Source organism: Hibiscus syriacus, unplaced genomic scaffold (assembly GCF_006381635.1).
Source record: "Hibiscus syriacus cultivar Baekdansim isolate YM2019G1 unplaced genomic scaffold, ASM638163v2 tig00110213_pilon, whole genome shotgun sequence".
Lineage (NCBI taxonomy): Eukaryota > Viridiplantae > Streptophyta > Magnoliopsida > Malvales > Malvaceae > Hibiscus > Hibiscus syriacus.
The window spans coordinates 1277616-1298069 of record NW_024062630.1 but is presented as its reverse complement, the minus strand read 5'-3'; the positions used below and the strand labels follow the sequence as shown (position 1 = coordinate 1298069).

Sequence of the window (20454 nt, the reverse complement as noted above, 5' to 3'; positions counted from 1 at the left end):
AAATGGGGTAGTCATCCCTTCTTTGAATCCGCAAGCCTTGAGAGATTCTCGTAACTTCGATTCTGATCTTCACCTTTCGAGGTTGTACCTCGGGAGAGAGACGATCTCTGCTCAGATCCTGAATGGAGTCTCTGACCTGCGAGGCGACTACTACCCGAAAGAAGCCAACTTGATCTACTATCACTGGGACCAACAGAAGATGTGTGCTTGCTGCTTGAGGCAACAACCTTCTTGGACACGCTGCTAGGGCGGGTGGAAGAAGTCCGTGCCCTTCCCGAATCATTATCCTGGGAACAGGAATTTTGAGAGATTAAAATAGTCATCAGACAGAAAATGAATTCTACAGGTATTCTTATAGTCAAAGATATGGATGCAGCAAAATTATTTCGATCGGTATTGGAACTGGGAGTAAATGCAACAAAGTTGAAGGTAATCAATGGCTACCACATCCTTTGATGGTGATACCTTCTGCTTTGAATCACAATGATGTCCACTACCTGAAGCACATTTCCCAGTAGATACCTCAACAGCACCTGAAGATCTATCAAGGATTTCTCGTCCCACTAGTCAAAACATGTAAGAAGCAAGGGAAAAGACATTAAAATTAACATAACACAAAGGGTAAAAAATTGCTTACATAAAGTTACAATCAAGAAACTGATTAAATCACCCTGGTGTAAAAAGGCAAGGCATCCCAACCTTATGCAGAATAATTGTTAAAGTGAATTGTGTCTAGAAGTTGAAACTCTAAAAAACTACAAAAACCAAGTACTTCAAACACATCTTTATCAGTCCAAACAATTTGGGTTACACAATACCACCTCTCAAGAGAATGAAGCCCACCTGGTGGCCTCTCTGGTCTTTCAGTAGATGCTCCGGCATTTAAAGCATCTCTCCCACTTGACAGCTGAAAAGACGCAAGAAAAGAAGTAGGAATAGTCTGTGATAGGAGAAATGTACAACTCAAGGTTGACAAGCACTGACCCCTTTGTTTAGAGCTGGCAGTGAGCTGGGGATACTTGAGAACTGTCCAGTCAAAAACATAGTCAAACTGATATCCTGTGGAGAAATCACCCGGAAGTGAAATAAGGCATATACATTCCACTAGCCTTCAAAGAAATGCAAATGATATTTTTATATTTTACTCGCAACTATATCATGCTTCTCAACATCTTGGAACTGGGAAAACTAATTTCAGTTAGCAACAGAATGCGCCCGCAGACACAACATCCATACTGCTATAACAAACTGTGTTCACATGTATTAAATGCATCTTGACAGAAGTTAAGATACTACTCAATTAGTTAAAATCCTTGTTCATTTTCAAGGTGTATGAATTACATACTGATAATCGAGTGGAACAAATTATGGACAACCACCAATCTATGCAGAGTTTGTGAGACCTTAAATGTCCCCTACAAGCAACCAGAAGACACTAGAAAGCAAGGTCATCAATTTTCCAGAGAGCAACACACCTAATTAATGCACAAAATTTATGTGCATTACAGCCGTGCCTTGAGTGGTAACAGTTCTTGGAGAGACCCACACTGACTGAACCATTCACATTTTTAAAACATTCGGCATTATAGAGGATGTAAACATCTAACTTCCAGTATTAACTGAGGTACGAGAAAAGTATTTTAAATATGAAACTAAAATAAATGGGTTCTTACCTTCTCGAATAAACAAGTCACGGAAAAGCCTCTTCAAGTATGAATAATCTGGCTTATCTTCGAAGCGTAGTGAACGACAATAATGGAAATATGATATGAACTCTGATGGATATGACTTGCAAAGTACCTAAAGGTAGAATTGCATATTTTATGTGATTAGTAAAATATAAAGTACAACAACAGGGTAAGAGACCAGTTTTGCCTTGCATTGAATATTCAGAGTTCAATGCAAATTCACCATGAATTAAACTATAAGCATAACATCCTACACAGAAGTGATGATTTGAAATTAAAATTAAAAAGAATACCTCAACAGGAGTAAGCATCTTCTTTTCACTGATTTGATCATACTTCTGTTTTTTCGTCCCTGCCTTCAGGCCTTGCCAGGGAAGGCTGATGCCAGCAATACACCAAGACCACGACTAATGAGAAATATTTTTCACATCAACAAACTGATAACACAAAAAGTAATATTTCTTTTATTGTTATGACCTTCCTCGTAAGAAATACATGAGCACGTAACCAAGTGATTCCAAATCATCTCTGCGGCTTTGTTCTGCACATCAATCGCAAAACAATCAGATTACATAACACATATCACGAATAATATAAGCAAGCAATGACAATATAATAATTGATGTGTCACTTTACCCACCAACTCCAAGGTGAGTGTTTACGCTTGCATATCGAGCTGTGCCTGTAAGATTCTTGTTCTCTCTGTGAAGATTGCAAATGCACGGAAGTTGAAGCAAATGTTAAATGTGAATAATTATAAACATCTCCAATAAATAAAATAAAATAACACTGAAGCTAATCCTAGAGGCTTGCTAAAATGTGATACCCTTTTAGATTAATTTGCAAGCAAAAGCAGGACAAATACCACGAGTGTCATTTTGAAAGGACAGTGGTAACTTGCTTTATTGGCTTGTTTAGGTAGATGGTATTCACAAGGAAGGTTGCAATTGGTTCACAAATATCCATCTCTCTGATTAAAGCATTTCACGTAGAACCAATGAACATGCAAGATAAATGGAACAGCAGGAACCCGGTGCTAATCGTGCCACCATTAGGGATAAGAAAAAAATGACAAATGTATACCTATAGGATATGTGTTTATGACTTTGTAGATCCCTATACTTTTTCGCAAGGCCATAATCAATGATATACACCTGTTACAAAAACAATTTGATGGTTAGTAGCAAGTAGAGGCTTTTGTAACGGCCCTCAATATACCAAGTAACTACAGCTGCAAAAACTTATGAAAATATACAAGTAGGGCAACCTACAAGTTATTGACAATTAGCTACACACGAGAAATTGAAACGAAATTCAATATGCAACTGGTAAGTGACACATGGCATAGACATGCAATACTCAAATAATACTTGAGTCAACAAAAGGTAATTTTAAAATCCTGTGCATCATTAAAATACATTGTACTTCCCCGCATGTTATTTCAATAACTAATATTTACTCTTCGTCAAAATAAAATGTTGCACCATATTTAAGATGCAATAATGCCTATGTGAAAGCTTCATGGAAGAAAAGCATGTAGATTCATCCACAATACAGCATCTTGCAGATGTATCCTCTCTTTTTGAACGCCTCAGTTAAACAGGGTACATTTCAGATAACTTACATTGTGCAGGAAAGAAAAGATGGCTGAAAACACGGTTTTCTTTTCAATCTCTCTTAATGTAATCTGAAACATTAACTACTGTATGTGCATAAAGACTTGGATGTGATGAGATAACTGAATAAGATAATATTAAGTACTTACCGGTGTTATCAAGATATAAAATATTAAATTTCACTGTCACAATTTCCACCTTTCCTTTTGTTATCAACTGTGAAGCCTGATAACATTTAAAAGGAGTGCACACCACTATCTAGAAAGTGAAAGCTTGCATTAGCTCCAGTACCTGATTTGCTTTTCGACCCAAACCCATTAGAAAGTTGTCAGGTTTTATATCACGGTGAAGAAATCCCCTTGAGTGCATATATTCAATTCTGTTGATCTAAAGAGTAAAGGAAAAGACACTCATCATATCCGATGCTAATATAAGCAGGAAAAAAAATATCTCCAGAAGAAAGTTAAACATACTAACTGATCTGCAAGCATTAACACTGTTTTCATAAAGAGCTTGCGATTGCAGTAGTTGAACAAGTCCTCGAGGCTTGGCCCTAGAAGCTCAATAACCATAACGTTGTATTCACCTTCAACTCCAAAGCACTTCAGCTGGGGAATCCCAGCTTCATCAAAACAAAACAAAAAAGGAACTTTAGCTAATTCATTTCAAAGTGAGTTATTTTCTTCACAACTCACTATAGTTATTAAAATAAATAATCAGCAGAGTAACCTTACTTCCGCCTTGAAGAAGCATGTATAACTTCGACTCATAATGAAGTTGAGGGTGCTTGGTTTTCACATGTTCCTGAAGATTTAGGGTTAAAAGAAAGGTCCAATGTGATCAAAATGTAAACAAGATTAAGGTAGGCAATCAAGAAACATTCTAAATTTACTTTTCATAAAATTTCAGCACGAGAATGGTTCTTTTTATTCTATAATGCATAGCATTGTTGCAAAATCTAAAGTACTTATATGATGAAAAAATCTCAGAGTAGTTCCATTTTTCGTTAGTTTAGGATTTTTTTTATGTATCCCTCAGCGAAACAGTTTTGAGGAGTCAAAAAACTTGCAAATGCCCCAAAAATCAATTTGTCTTTTAATTCATTAATACTATCTAATGCGTGATAACCTTAATATTTTAGCATCCATCCAATCCGGATACCAGGTCAAAACTTCATCATAGGTCCATGTTCTGGTCCTATAAATTTTCAACTCACAACTTACTCAATGACTAGATGCATTGAGAGATTAGAATGCATACTTATAATAACTTATTCAAACACCAACTGGTTCCATTGATATTGCAAATACAACAAGCTGAACTCAAGCACACCTTAATTCAGTGGTTGAATTACAAAACTAATCCTAAAAGTTCCATATACCCGGTAATCATATACCAAAATATAAAATCAGTGGAACAATAACAAAACTTAATCAAATTTACTAAAATTTAATTCCAAAAGCAATAAGTCCCATACCATCTTTATAGCAACTTCTTCCCCCGTTTGTGTATTGACTCCTATCAAGAGGCGGGGGATTAAAAACCGAATGCAAATCGTATTAATCATTTTAATATAAAAGCTAAAGATTCAGAAAAGGAAGCGAAAGAGATTTACCGAGGAAAAGCTCGCCGAAAGATCCAGCTCCGATCTTTCGACCTATTTTGAAATTTCCTCCGACGATGCGATCCATTTCCAATTCTATTGATTAATCACCAAAAATTATTCAATAACTGAAATAAAAATTTACAATCAGAGGATTTTATGACAAAATGGGCTCGAAATGGGAGAAATAAAAGGCAGAAAATGTTGGATCGATGAGCCTCATTGCTGAATATAAATGAAAAAGGGGGGGAGGTGAATAACATTCGAGAAAATAATCAATAGAAAACCAAGAAAATATTTATCAAATGAATATATGAAAGAAGGCGGGAAAAAATATAGAGAGGGAAATAAATAAAGAAAAAAATGTAAGATTTCGGTACTAAAGAATGGAAGTGAAATATATTCAATTTTCTATTTTATTGCTCTCTGATTTCTTTTTTTTTTTTAAATTCTTGCCATTTTATCTTGTTTGTCTCAAACTTCCATTTCGTTGTATACGGTTAAGAAGACGGCTCGAGCAGCCACGTGACGAAAACGTGCATGGTAACTTTAATTTTTTAAAAACGTTAAACTATACAGATGGTTTTTTATAGTTTTTATCTAACCGATTTTAGTCATCATATCAAAAAAAATAGTGATTTTGATCCCTTATATTGGTATGTTCAATTTTAGTCCTTCAGCCGTTAACTCACATTGTTCCCTGACGGAAATGTTATCCTACTCCTCCTCCTCCTCCTCCCATATGCAAAGCTGAATACTTTCGGACGTTAATGTAAATCAGACCCATTACGTAATATTGTCTATAAAAAGCACCACAAAACTTATTCTGAATCATTTCGTTCATCCCCATCAAATTCCTCCACAACATTAGAATTACCTGATGCGAGGAGACCTCCATTTGGATCATCAGCAGCAGCAAATGCAACCATGGCCTGTTTCTGTCCACCTAGTTGCGCAACTTGTGATCTATCCTGCTGACCTGGTTCCACATTGTGATCTATCAAGTAGGGAAAATCTTATTTCTACTATCTTATCAGTTGAACATTTTGTTCTCTTTCCAGTTTATGTTACGAACTTAGTTTTGAATTGAACTTTGGTTAGACAAAGTAAGCGAGTAATGGCTAGAATTCTGTGTTGCTTTAAGCATGCATTATTATTAATGTTTATCTGTTAAAAGTTTCAAAGTTTGGCAACTAACTTTGGAAAATGTTTTTTTCAAAGTTTGGTAAATGTTTCTTTGAAAAATGTTTTTCAAAGTTTGGTAAAATTTTGGTAGATGTTTGTTGAAAATAGGAATGGGTAAATTCACTTTAGTCATTGCACTTTAGGGTATTTTCAAAGATTAGTCCCTAAGTTTCTACTATAAATACCCTTAACCTTTAGCTTCAAAATCATCCCAAAACATTTCTTCTTCCTATACTAGAGCTGAGACGTAAGCACAATTGGCTGAACTCCGTTATCAATTTCGGGTATTATTTTTCCGCTTATTTCGCATTCTCACTAATCTGGTTATAGAAATTACTTGTACTCGGTTTTTTCCTAACACTGGTAATCAGAGCTTTTGGTTGTAATTTTGTCAAATTTTCTACGAGGTTACTATTCATTACTATTCACGCGAATAGTGAATTTCATGAATAGTGAAATTCGGTCGGCGATACGAGTTTGTCGACGGTGGTGTTCTAATACACGGTGATTCGCAAGAATTGTCAGAAACGATCCAAACGAAGCCAGATTCGAGTGGAGCGATGGCTGCAGACGAAGGGAAGGTGAAAATTGAAAAGTTCGATGGTGCGGACTTTGGCTTTTGGAAGATGCAGATTGAAGATTTTTTTGTACCAGAAAAATTATATCAACCTCTCTCAGGAAAGCAACCAGGCATGAAGGATGAAGATTGGGCTCTTCTTGACAGACAAGCCCTCGGAGTTATCCGACTGACGTTATCCCGCAATGTTGCTTTTAACTAGCAAAGGAAAAAAAACCACGGCGGGTCTTATGGCGGCTCTCTCCAGTATGTACGAGAAGCCATCGGCCTCAAACAAAGTTCATTTGATGAGGCGATTATTCAATTTGCGGATGGCGAAGGGGCATCGGTGGCACAACACCTAAATGAACTCAACACAATCACAACCAGTTGAGTACAGTGGAAATTGAGTTCGATGATGAAGTTCGAGCTTTAATTCTCTTATCATCTCTACCAGACAGTTGGAATGCTACTGTTACAGCAGTCAGCAGTTCGTCGGGAAACAGCAAATTAAAATTCGACGATGTTCGGGATCTGGTATTGAGTGAAGAAATTCGACGAAGAGAATCGGTGAAGCATCAACCTCCTCAGCCTTACACACGGAGTCTAGAGGGAGAACTTCATAAAGAAATTCAAATCGTGGCAGATCAAAATCTAGAAGGGGCAAATCAAGAACAGGAAATAAAGATTTTACCTGTTATAATGCGGCAAAAGGGTCACTTCAAAGAGATTGCCGAGCACCGAAGAAAAATACCGGTGCACAGGAATCTGCCAACATGACGGAGGAGACAGGTGATGCCATGATTTAAGCGTCAACAGTCCGATTGAATCATGGATCTTGGATTCAGGGGCATCTTTCCACTCCACCCATGCCGAGAAATCATGGAGAACTATGTCAGTGGTGATTTTGGGAAGGTTCATCTAGCTGATGATGAAACCTTGAAGATCGTCGGAAAAGGAGACATCCGACTAAAGCTGCCAAACCAGACCACCTGGAAGACAGGAGTGAGACATATTCCCGGCCTCAAAAGAAATTTGATTTCTGTTGGACAGCTTGATGGAGAAGGATATAGTACAACTTTTTCAGGCTGTGAATGGAAGATTACCAAAGGAGCACTCGTCATTGCTCGTGGTAAGAAGACTGGTACTCTATGTAACCTCCAATTAGAGATATCATTGCAGTAGCAGATGCTGATGGAAAATCAAACCTATGGCACCAAAGGCTCGGCCATATGAGCGAGAAAGGAATGAAGATACTTCTGTCAAAAGGGAAGCTGCCGGATCTAAAAAATGTAGATGTCGGACTATGCGAGGATTGCATCTTTGGAAAACAAAAGAAAGTCAGTTTTACAAAGATTGGCAAGACTCCCAAGGCAGAAAGGTTAGAATTGGTTCATACTGATGTATGGGGACCATCCCCTGTTCCATCTCTTGCAGGCTCACTATATTATGTCACCTTCATCGATGATTCAACAAGGAAGGTGTGGGTTTATTTTCTGAAGAAGAAATCAGAAGTCTTTGATACCTTCAGAAAATGGAAGGCCATGGTGGAAAATGAGACTGGTTTGAAAGTCAAGCGGTTGAGGTCTGACAATGGAGGAGAGTACAGAGACAGTAGTTTCAGAGATTTCTGTGCAAACAATGGGATCAAGATGGAGACAACAGTTCCCATAACACCGCATCATAATGGCGTAGCAGAGCGCATGAACAGAACTCTGAATGAACGTGCTAGAAGCATGAGGATACATGCCGGATTGCCCAAATTTCTATGGGCTGAAGCTATCAACACTGCAACTTACCTGATCAACCGTGGGCCCTCAGTTCCTTTGGATGGCGGAATACCAGAGGAAGCTTGGAGCAAGAAAGAAATAAACCTTTCACACTTAAGAGTGTTTGGTTGTATTTCTTATGTACACATAAACTCTGCTGAAAGAAGTAAACTTGATGTCAAGTCCAACAAATGCGTCTTTGTTGGTTACGGTGGTGATGAGTTCGGTTACCGGTTTGGGACTACGAAATCGAAAGATCATCAGAAGCAGAGACGTCATTTCAATGAAATGTGATGTACAAAGATAGGTCAACCGCAGAATCAAGTAATACCGAAGCTGAAACAAAGGAATTTGCTGAGTTCGAGGAGATTTCTGGAAATGATGTTCAGATCAATCCTGAAGCAGTTCAAGAAGAATCAGGCACACCAGAACTGAGACGCTCCTCCAGAATTCCTAAACCAACCCAACGGTATTCGCTCTTTGCATTTTGTTGCTGACTGACAATGGTGAACCAGAGTGCTATGATGAAGCAATGCAGGTGGAGGATTCAGTCAAGGGAGTCTTCCATGAAAGATGAGATGACCGCTTATGTCAAATCAGACGTGGGAATTAGCTGAATTACCACCAGGCAAGAAAGTGCTCCATAACAAGTGGATTTACAGGATCAAAGAAGAACATGATGGGAGAAAACGCTACAAAGCAAGATTGGTTGTCAAAGGTTTTCAGCAAAAAAAAGGTATTGACTACAATGAAATTTCTCTCCAGTCGTAAAACTGTCTACAATCAGACTGGTGTTGAAAATTGTAGCTGCGGGAATTTACATCTCGAGCAGTTAGATGTAAAAACAGCTTTCCTTCATGGTGATTTGGAGGAAGAGATCTATATGAGGCAGCCAGAAGGCTTCATAGAGGCAGGCAAGAAAAACCTGGTATGCAGGTTGAAGAAGAGCTTGTATGGTTTAAAACAAGCTCCTAGACAGTGGTACAAGAAGTTCGATAGTTTCATGAGTAGCAGTGGTTTTACCAGATGCCAAGCAGATCATTGTGCTACATCAAGAGGTTCGACAATAGTTTCATTATTTTATTGTTGTACGTTGATGACATGCTCGTTGCAGGCTCAAACATGCAAGAGATCATAAACTTGAAGCAAAAATTGTCGAAGCAGTTTGCTATGAAGGATCTGGGCGCTGCAAAGCAGATTCTTGGGATGAGGATCAAGAGAGACACAAAGTCGGGGACTTTGATGTTATCGCAGGCTGAGTACATCAACAAAGTACTCTCCAGGTTCAACATGCAAGATGCTAAACCAGTAAGTACACCTTTAGGTGTTCATTTCAGACTCTCCAAAGACCAATCACCAAAGACGAAGAGAAGAACGGCACACATGGTGAAGGTGCCGTATGCCTCAGCAATTGGAAGTCTGATGTATGCCATGGTTTGTACCAGACCAGATATTGCTCATGCAGTGGGAGCTGTTAGCAGGTACATGAATAATCCGGGCAAGGTACACTGGGAAGCAGTCAAATGGATCCTCAGATATCTTCGGGGTACCACAAACAAAGCACTTTGTTTCAAAGGTGGAGATATGATACTGACAGGCTATGTAGATGCTGATTAGCCGGAAATGTCGACATCAGAAGGAGCACTACAGGGTAGTCTATACTCTAGGAGGAACTGCAGTGAGTTGGGTTTCTCAACTACAGAAGATAGTTGCTCTCTCCACAACTGAAGCAGAATATGTCGCTGTTACGGAAGCCAGCAAGGAGATGGTTTGGCTCCAAAGTTTCTTGGAAGAGTTAGGCAAAACAAGAAAACAATATCTTGTATTGCGACAGTCAAAGTGCTATCCATCTAGCAAAGAATCCGTCTTTTCATTCCAGGACAAAGCACATACAATTGAGATATCATTTTATCCGGTCTCTTCTGGAAGATGGGATTTTGAAACTTGAAAAGATTAGTGGAGCTCAAAATCCGGCAGACATGTTGACAAAGACGGTGATTACGGACAAACTGAAGTTGTGTTCAACTTCAGTTGGCATGCTAGAATAACAAGACCAGACATGCTGCTGCATTGATCGAGGTGTGAAGACATATTAAAATCAGTCTTCAAGTGGGAGATTGTTAAAAGTTTCAAAGTTTGACAACCAACTTTGGAAAATGTTTTTTTCAAAGTTTGGTAAATGTTTCTTTGAAAAGTGTTTTTCAAAGTTTGGTAAAATTTTGGTAGATGTTTTGTTGAAAATAGGAATGGGTAAATTCACTTTAGTCATTGCACTTTAGGGTATTTTCAAAGATTAGTCCCTAAGTTTCTACTATAAATACCCTTACCCATTTAGCTTCAAAATCATCCCAAAACATTTCTTTCTTCCTATACTAGAGAGCTTTCTTGTGAGTAGTGAGTGTTTTGTAAACACCTGTAAATTTTCTCTCTTAGTAAAAGATCTGCAGCAGCCCGGAGACGTAAGCACAATTGGCTGAACTCCGTTATCAATTTTCGGGTATTATTTTTCCGCTTTTATTTTGCATTCTCACTAATCTGGTTATAGGGAAATTACTTGTACTCGGTTTATTTTCCTAACATTATCTGGTTTCAGGTTTCTGTTGAGCACTGTCCCAATGAAGTTTTCCTTCATTTTTGGTCAACCAGATGGTAAGGGAGAAAGTAAATTAATTGGTTCTGTACATCATGTGTTTCTTCCCTATTAATTTTTTTTAATTAATCAATTGTATCAAATCTATTGATCGATTAATATCTAGATCAGATATTATAGTGTTAATGACGATCCTCCCAATCCAATTTGATCAAATTATTAAAATATAAAAATAATTTGATTTTTTTTACTAATACAGAAAAAACAACGTCGACACACATATTATTTATACAAAAGCATTATTATTTGGACTTGGATAAGTACAGAATGAGAATCATTGATTACGTTAATCAAAGCAATATTTATCACGTGCATTAATCAATAACGTTGTTAATTTCAACCCAAAGAAAAAGCTCTATAAATTAATTACGTTTTTCTTAGTTTAATAAACATCAAAACCAAACCAATTACCTGTTTTATTTTCGAGGGACAGGAAGTTTATCGGAACTCACAATTCCAATGCTCAATGCATAAAATAAACTTAATAGTTACTTGAGCAAAGTGACAAGGCAAATGAAACAAAAACAAAGAAAGTGATTCAACAAGTCAAACATTATAGTTGAACTTGAGCCCACATATGTTAAATATCATTCTTTTTAGTATAAAATATGTAAATAATCATCTGAGTATATGACTTTTTTTCTCTTAATTATAAAAAGTTATAAATTAATCATCTTATTTAAAAGAATGATAAATAATTCGTTTATGTTATATATTTGACATATGACGATGTAATTTGACATAATAACAAATTTAATCTTTAAATTTTATATTTTTATTATAATTTGATCCTATTTTTCTAAAATGTATCTCTCAGCATTAAATGTTCTATCAATTTAATCTCTCCTCTGACCTATTTTTTATTTCTTCTCCTCTCTATTAGTTTTTGTACTATTTAATCTTCACATCAGAATATATTTGTTGTTGTCGCCACAGTAAATATCGTAGCTTCAACACAACCTTTCACACTTATTGATACCTCACTACATCACCACCATTCTAGTGTCTCAAACCCAATATCAACCCTCGATTGACTTTTCCTAACAACCTCCACGTCCACAACAACAAACAATAAGTAAATCTTAACACGATCAAAACAAAAATTAGCAAGGACAATAAGATTACAGAAAAGAAGAGAAGGAGACTCACCTTGATCGATTCGAAACTGGAATCTCTAACGAGACACCAATAAATTCAAACGGTGAAAGTCGTTATTGAAGGAAGATGAAGGTTCAATTGATGATATCATGTTCAATAGAAGATGGAAACATGATATCAAAAAATGTTTAAACATGTGATTTAGGGTTCATTTTAAGGCATGTGAGGTAGTTTCTAGCTAATTGATATCGATACAAGGAAAGTGGCAGCAAAGAGAAAGTGTTTGAAGTAGAATGACAGTGAAAGGAAGCGATAGTTCGAGTTTTCAATTTTATTTTTGATGAGTTTAAACCAATACAAAGAAATAGGACGAGAGAAGAGTCGATTTGTGTCGTTGAATGATCAGAGATGGCATTAGAGCATGGCGACATACGACAAAAACCCTAGTTTCAGGGGTAAATATGGTTTCAGCCTTTCAGGTATCACTCTCACTTCTTCTGTCCCATTTTGAATACTCAATTTATAACATCTTATGATTAAATTAAAACCCTCGTTTCAGGTATCATTTTCACTTCTCCTGTCCCATTTTGATCACTCAAGTTATTATACGATTTGGCAAGTGGAATCTCTATGAGCTTTTGTATTAAGAAAATACGTTTTCACGTTTGTTTTCGGTTTTTATTTTTATTTTTTTAAGTTAAAAATGAAAATTATATTTCATATGCAAACATGTGAAATGTATATATATCTTAAATAGCATGCAACTGATGATGCCTATCACAGCCATTCTAAACTGTCCCCTAAAAGACGAATTTGAAGGGTAGGTGCCACGCGGATACAGAGAGGAGTGAGCCGGGTAGTTATCCCTTTTAAAAAATTTAAATTTTTATATATTTTTATATTTTCTATTAAAAATCTATTCTCATCCCCAACTTTTATAATTACACCCTCTCCCTAACTTTTCTGCACCCACTTATCAAAGCAAAGCAGACCGTCTTATTTTGAAGCCAAAGCAATATTACAGAGAGTGTACAACTCAAACTTAACTGGAAAAACATGATAATTAATACCCGAATTCCCAATCCCATACAGACTAAGTTACAAACACGAAAACAATGATTGTTGGATTGTGTATATATTTGGTTGATTTTCGTTAAGATATTAAATATCTTTAGTTTGCTACTTACTTGTCGTCAACTGTCGCCGGCGGCGGAGCTGACGGCAACGCAGCAACATTCTGCTTAGCTCTCTTTCTCTTTTTCTCATAGCTAACTCCTCTTGCTTTGGACTGAAACTCCTTAACCTCCCTTAAGAAAACCCTAACAGCTCGAGCTCCGAAAGGGTTCATTTCAGGAACACATCCATGCTCCTCATAAGCAGCCCGGAGTCGACCTATGAGCGCATCGAGGCTTCCCCAGGCTTGTCTAAGGGGACAAGGGCAAGGACCGGGAGAGTTCGAGAGGCCGAAGAAAGGGCAAGTCTGGTTATGGACTTTGGTCTTGCCGAATTGATCCAGATACCTAAGGAACTCGAGGACATGAGCTCCACTACACGTTGAGAGTGACAATGGAGGCCTATGGTTTCTCAGGTATTGGCAGAATGTGTTCCAATCTCTTCGCTTTTGGTTCTCGTAGCGACTCGGAGCGGTCATTGGAGGCTTGGTTGCGGTGCTCCTGCTGATGTTGTTGGTAACTATGAGGCTCGGGTAGATAATATTCGGGTTGTTTTCTGTGGAAATCATCTCCATTTTCAGACAGCTTGTTGATGATGATGGTGTCTCTGCTGCTTGATTTGATGATCCTTTTTAGTGTTTCAGTTTACGGTGGCTATGATAGGTCAAGAGATGATGAAATGCAAGATTTGCATGGCTTCCAATGAGTAGCAAAAATGGGAATGAAAATATTGGAAAGTTTTGACTGAATCAAAATGTATATATACAAGTCTCCCTACTATCTTGGTTTGAAGTTGAACACTGCAATAAATTCTTCCAAGGACTGCAGTTTGTTAGTGTATGATTATGAAAAATATGATAAAAGAAATCACGAAAAATATCAAGATCGGTCTTCAGAGATCATCAGATTTTCCCCGGAAAAAGAGCTAACAAAAGAAAATTGTGGATAAAGTAAGAGTAGAGAGAGAGAGAGAATAGTCCAATAGGTCAAAGAGATTTAGAGAGAAAATGAAAAAGCCTATAGTTTTTAAATACTAAAAACAATGAGTGTAATCGACACTACTCCAATGTAATTACTATGAATTTACCTTCATACTAAAAAATAACTAAATAATAATCAAATCAATGGCATACTTATATGGGTGAAAATAAATAGTTGAGATTAATTTATTGTTATATATATAAAAAAATCTATTGGGTGTTTTTCATAATAAAAAAAATATTATCCGATTCAAGTTTAAATAGTTGTATTTGTAGGTTGTATATATTTTATTGACATGCTAAAAAAATTCGAAACATATAATACCTTATTATCGCTTCATACTAATAAAAAATATATATTATATATGAGAAGTGTGATGTGGTTTTAATAGGAACCTTCACAGCAATTGCCCGCATGCCTATCCATTTCACCAGAAACCTTGTAGGATAATCTATTAAAAAGAAAGGCTCTCTCTTTTGATATTCACATTCTTTTTTTCATCATAAAAACCAAAAAAACACAAGTATAACCTTTTTTTTAGTGTAAGAAAGTACAAGCTCAAGTTGTTGTCGATGGAGTCTATCTTTTTATAAAAACATAAAAACCAAGAAAGAGGGATTAAATTTGGTATTAATAAGGTTTTAAAGGGGTAAACAAGGAATATCAACAAAAATTAGGAAACTTCATAGCAATGGTCATTATCATCTGGGATAACTATTATTTATACTTTTCACTTCCAGAGTCAAAATCTTCTACTTCATATTATAAACACATGATTTGGTATCTTAATTTTAGATTGCATACATAATTTAAAGGATAAAGTAATAGAAGATCTCGTCTTAGTATCGGCATTGACAAACATAAATATCAGGACAAATGTACTAAATCTCATTGTTTTGAAAAAAACTTGTAAAAATTAGTTTAATGTGTTAAAAAGGAAAAAATTGTATAAAGAAAATATATATTAAATTTTTTTTTTGTCCTTCCGATTCCAAGGCTTGGCCTTGATTAATCTATATCGACTCGCGTTGCACGCCTAACTTTAGTGGGTGAGTCTTCCAACATAATTTTTTTTTGCATATACAAGAACTCAAACTCGAAACTTTGCTTAAGAGATAAATACTTAAAAATATAAAGAACCAATAATAAAATTTAAAAACAATATATTTAAAGAGAAAATACTTAAAAGATAAAGAGCTAATAATAAAATTTCATAACAATATGCCTAAGAGAAAATATATATTAAAATTTTAAATCTTTAATTTTAAAAATTTCTGAATCCGTAAGCAATAAATACTTAAAAAGATAAAGAACTAAATCAATATACATTTCATAACAGGGATTTAGTTGTAATTTTGCACCCTCAAACATGGTGACACCCTATGTTATTATTATTTACTTCTTGGTCTTATAATAATTTTATCCAAAAGTATGTTTTGATTTTAAAAAGTGTCGTCTCTTTTAATTTTTAAATATGTATTTACATATATCAAAATGAACTGACAAAGAAAGTAACAATCATATTAAGTTGATATGAATTATGTCTTTCCGCTAATAATAATACGAATATTGAATAATATGTATATATCGTTAAGTGTACTCAATAGTAAAAAGAAATATTATTCTCTAAAAGTCATGAATTTATTTTTAAAGATATTCGATTCGAAACGTTACATCTATAAGATATATGTTATTTTCTTTTAATTTTTAATTATTTATTTATTTGTATCAAAATGATGTCATGGGTTTATTATTAAAGATCTTTGGTTTGAAACATATCGTCTACAAAATGTGTGTACATGATCAATTGATTAAGAAAATTCTGAACATATACTAAACTTATCCTCTTAACTTTACCAACACAACACTCTTTACGATCAGATCATTTCACAACATGCAGATCACGTCTGTAACCCAAAGCTGCTTCTTACCTTTTGAAACATATCGTCTACAAAATGTGTGTACATGATCAATGATTAAGAAAATTCTGAACATATACTAAACTTATCCTCTTAACTTTACCAACACAACACTCTTTACGATCAGATCATTTCACAACATGCAGATCACGTCTGTAACCCAAAGCTGCTTCTTACCTGCAAGAAATTATCACAGGTTCGAGATTGCTCATAGAGATATTAAACCCGATAACATATTTTATAGCAGCAACTGTAGCCACCATTAGTGTACAAGGAGGAAGACAAGGAAATTACAACCCTTTTTTTACCCTACAAACACCAAATTAATGCCAGAGAAACAATCTTTCCCATTAGTTTATGATGCTTTTTCTCTTCCATCTCTTTACAATTTGAGCATATCATATTGGAAATCAAAATGACCTCGAGTTTTCTTTTCTTAACTGCAAATTCCAGTTCGATCATCGTGTAACTTGGCTCCGGCTTCTGTTCTGAAAATGCTGATTCATGCCTTTGTACCAAGGAATGACTGCAAGGAAACGGCAGACGATTAGGATAAGTTTGCAAAAGTTTAATGCACTGTCTCCAGTAGAAATATAATGAAAGATGACATGTCACAACTTATTTTGAATGAAGGACAAAAACAAAACAAAAAAACTAATGGAAACCATTACTGTCGACAAACTACATCTGCACGACCAAAACAACCGAACAATCAACCATCACGTATTCATTTACTACCAATGTGCAGGCTAAAAAAACCACCATATCACCATGTACCAACATCACAATCATTTATTCACAATCCCGAATTACTTCATCTTACGTTTGAAAAGAAATTGAAAGTTTGGTTTTGGATTTCATTTGTTATATAAATAGTGAGAATGAAATGCATGCACTATGTATTATTAACCAAGATTCAATATGATTACGCATTTGAAAAGTATAAAAACATGAATTTCAAATTCACCACTAAATAAGCATCCAACAAATCTATCAATTTAAAAGATAATCGTCCATGTTAAAATCAGATATGTTTTGTTCCACAACTTGTACTATTTAAAAAAAATACAAATCCAACTTTCAACATTCAAGTTCCTAAATGCAACCTTAATGAATGATGACAACATCAAAATTGAGAAAAAAGAACAAGATATAACAAAAGCAGATAATTAATATGACAGTCGATTTAATTTTAATCAACTATAGATATGGCTTTGATCATGTGTATGACAACTCTCATGCAAACTAAGAAAGTATATGGTGTAGTCCCCCCAACAAAAATGCTACAAATATTCAATAATCCATTTCTTGCAAGGTGATAAAAATATAGGAAGGTATGATGCAAGAACCATAAGTGACCAAAATCATGCAGTCGGTGCGTACAATCCGTTGGTTGACTACGTAGTTGAAGACTTACTATAGCACATACCTTGACTCCTGCTGGAGAGTTTCCAGGTTTTTCTGTGGTTGTGCTTCCTAAGGTAAACTTTGGCTTCTTATCTGCAGGCTTCAATATTTGAATGAAGCACATCAAAGTCTCGTCCACACTCATCATGGCTCCGGCATTATCAAACTCCCCGCAATAATTAGGTGCTGAAAATATTGTTACAAGTTGTCGATCGGCAAAGAACTCATAGCCATCCTCCACAACCTGCAAACAATATATTAGAAAATTAGTAAAAATAGCAAAAGTAGGCAACCGCATCCTCAATGGTTAAGAGTAACTACTAACTATTCAGAATGTATCAACAGGAGCCAAAACCAATTTGAGAAGAAACATTGTCTGTAACGTAATAAAAAGTATGACATCTCAAGAAAGCCATTTTTAAAGTTTGTGAACAGATGTAAACCAAGAAAAAAAGTAGTTGTACAACATGGAATAGCATAAGCATAATTCAAGAATATAACTGGCTCAACACCGAATGCGATGTGCATTGGCTCCGATTGATACATTCTTCAACACCAAATGTGAGACACAATGAGAGCTGCTGGAACAAGTAAAACCTGGTGGGCACGACAAATGAGATCCAGGTCATATTTCTGTAGAAACTCGGACACTTTATCAGGACCAAAAGTAAATGAAACTCCCCTGTCATTCATTCCCCAACCTTGAACATCTTTACAAGGATCCGACCACAAAAGATCACAGAGCAAACCTGTGTCCTGCACATCAGCCGGGCGATGTAAACTTCGAATCTGATCCAAATTATTCAGATCAGGAGAAAGGCCTCCATGCATGCACAAAATCTTCTCATCAATTAATGCTGCCACCGGTAGGCAGTTAAAACATTCTGTGAATGCCTTCCAAAGCCTAACATTAAATCTTCTCTTAGACTCATCGTAGAAACCGTATATGCGGTTGATGGAAGCACATTCATGGTTGCCCCTCAAGAGGAAAAAATTTTCAGGGTATTTTATATTGTAAGCAAGAAGAAGACATATTGTCTCCAGACTTTGCTTGCCTCGATCAACATAATCCCCCAAAAACAAGTAGTTGGCATTTGGAGGCAATCCACCATACTCAAAAAGCCTCAAAAGATCAGAGTATTGACCATGAATGTCACCTGGATGTCATAAACACATTTCAGAGAGAAAAGATTTAGAAGTCTTCCTTACATGTAGGAAAAAAGAATTATTTCAAATTACAACCAATATAATAAAAATGCTTTCCCCAAAATGCTATTATGTATTAATAACACTAGTTGTACGTAAGCTAATTTCAAGCAATTTTGTCAAATGAACTTATTACCATGGATAGTGTTGTAGTGATAACATTGTTTAAAAATTCAAAAACTTCAAATAATGTAAATGAATGTGTTTGTATCAAAAGTAATGCAATCACTCCACATGTTTCAAGTGTCAGCAGAAAATAAATGTAGTAAAAAGTTTCCCTAAAGTGAGATAGAGGAACTTATATAATGTAGATATTGAATCATTTCCCTTTCTCCGATCAGGTAATCCTGTAAAATGTTCACGCTACCCCAAGAGAAATTATTACAAATCGAAAACCAGATCAGTGGCATTTTCAGTAAAGAAGTTCCGGGAATCAAACATCAAAAGATTAGCTAGGTTGTTATGCATTGAATTGGTTATCAAGGAAACAAATGCAAGTTCTCCAAGAGAATCAAAATGGTACATACAGTTCAATAGAATATACAAAAAATCTATACACCCAGGGGTGCTAAAAAAATCTCAATTCCCTTAATCAAAACAAAGGGTGGAATAAGGCTAACATAGAGGACTAAAAAATTATTGTTACCGTTTGTATAGTAACCAAATTAATAATTAACAATAACATTAAATAAAAAAAAATAAGAGAAAGACGTAATATTTAAATAATAAAAAATAACACAGAGACTCGAATTTCGTAAAAGTAGAGCATATGAATTAAATTTAAAATTTAAAATGATACAAAGACCGTTGTCGTATTTAAACTGTTAATATTAATATTATTACTTAGTATTTAGCATATTAAAATGACAAAATTATCCTTCACCGTTTATATAAATGATTATTTTGGTTGCTATTCTTTTTTTATATAGCATTTTAGTCTCAACATTTTAATTTTTTTGTCAAAATACTCATTGTTGAAAGGAAATTGTTAGTTGATGACTAACAATCAACAAATGTTACTGACGTGACATTTTAATATACATTTAATAATTGATGTGATATATACTATATCATTAAAATAATTATGTGATATATATTAAATTATCTAGAGTGATGATCTGATATGTGTCACATCATTAAAGTGATTATGTGGTGCGTATCGCGTCATCTAAATTGAAGACTTGTCACGTCATCCAAATTGAAGATGTGTTATGTGTCACGTCAGCAATTAAACATATATGAAAATGACACATTAGCAATGTGTGTTGATCGTTAGTCAATTAACGATTTCCTTTTAACATGAAATATTTTAACCAAAATTTAAAATGTTGGAAAGTAAAATACTTTTAAAAAAAATATGTCAAAGTGACCGTTTGTATAAATATTAGAGATCATTTTATCATTATGCTATTAAATTTTATAAAAATGATAAAGATCGTGAAAATATGAAAAGTTGTAAAAGAATATAAAAATATAAAAAATTTATATTATTTTTATGGTAAAGTACGTAATGGTCCCATGACTATAGGATATTACTTTGTTGAGTTCCTCAATTATTAAAAATTATAAAATGGTTCTTCGACTATAGAGAGTTTGTTTATTGA

At 35.2% G+C, this 20454-nt stretch overlaps 3 protein-coding genes across 3 annotated transcripts; all 3 read right to left on the bottom strand.

The window, feature by feature from the left end:
• Nucleotides 1-11: 11 nt before the first annotated feature.
• On the bottom strand, nucleotides 12-17372 carry LOC120113684 (casein kinase 1-like protein 10). Its single transcript, XM_039134754.1, has 14 exons — nucleotides 17363-17372; nucleotides 4920-5003; nucleotides 4782-4822; nucleotides 4039-4108; nucleotides 3778-3926; nucleotides 3596-3691; nucleotides 2772-2842; nucleotides 2329-2390; nucleotides 2166-2229; nucleotides 1982-2066; nucleotides 1674-1800; nucleotides 766-1059; nucleotides 445-563; nucleotides 12-287 (listed from the first exon to the last, which is right to left on the bottom strand). The coding sequence occupies exons 2-14, from the start codon at nucleotides 4993-4995 to the stop codon at nucleotides 12-14; spliced, it is 1530 nt and encodes a 509-aa protein (XP_038990685.1). The 5' UTR covers nucleotides 4996-5003; nucleotides 17363-17372.
• Nucleotides 13317-14310, bottom strand: LOC120113860 (protein LIGHT-DEPENDENT SHORT HYPOCOTYLS 1-like). Its single transcript, XM_039134913.1, has one exon. The coding sequence runs from the start codon at nucleotides 13910-13912 to the stop codon at nucleotides 13349-13351; it is 564 nt and encodes a 187-aa protein (XP_038990844.1). The 5' UTR covers nucleotides 13913-14310; the 3' UTR covers nucleotides 13317-13348.
• Nucleotides 16630-18808, bottom strand: LOC120113683 (serine/threonine-protein phosphatase PP1-like; the record flags this gene model as incomplete). The annotated part of the gene is made up of 3 exons (XM_039134753.1): nucleotides 16630-16763; nucleotides 17667-17888; nucleotides 18242-18808. Coding segments are annotated over 3 exons (813 nt in total), but the record flags the coding sequence as incomplete, so codon positions are not given.
• Nucleotides 18809-20454: the final 1646 nt, after the last annotated feature.

Bases quoted from the DNA above. Each gene is read 5' to 3' on its own strand.
- LOC120113684 (XM_039134754.1), bottom strand. From the start codon at position 4,995: ATGGATCGCATCGTCGGAGGAAATTTCAAAATAGGTCGAAAGATCGGA. The intron at 2,391-2,771 runs GTATACATTTGT...CAATCTTCACAG, and splicing joins CATAAACACATATCCTATAG to AGAGAACAAGAATCTTACAG. The intron at 1,801-1,981 runs GTATTCTTTTTA...TTCTACCTTTAG, and splicing joins AGATGCTTACTCCTGTTGAG to GTACTTTGCAAGTCATATCC.
- LOC120113860 (XM_039134913.1), bottom strand. From the start codon at position 13,912: ATGGAGATGATTTCCACAGAAAACAACCCGAATATTATCTACCCGAGC.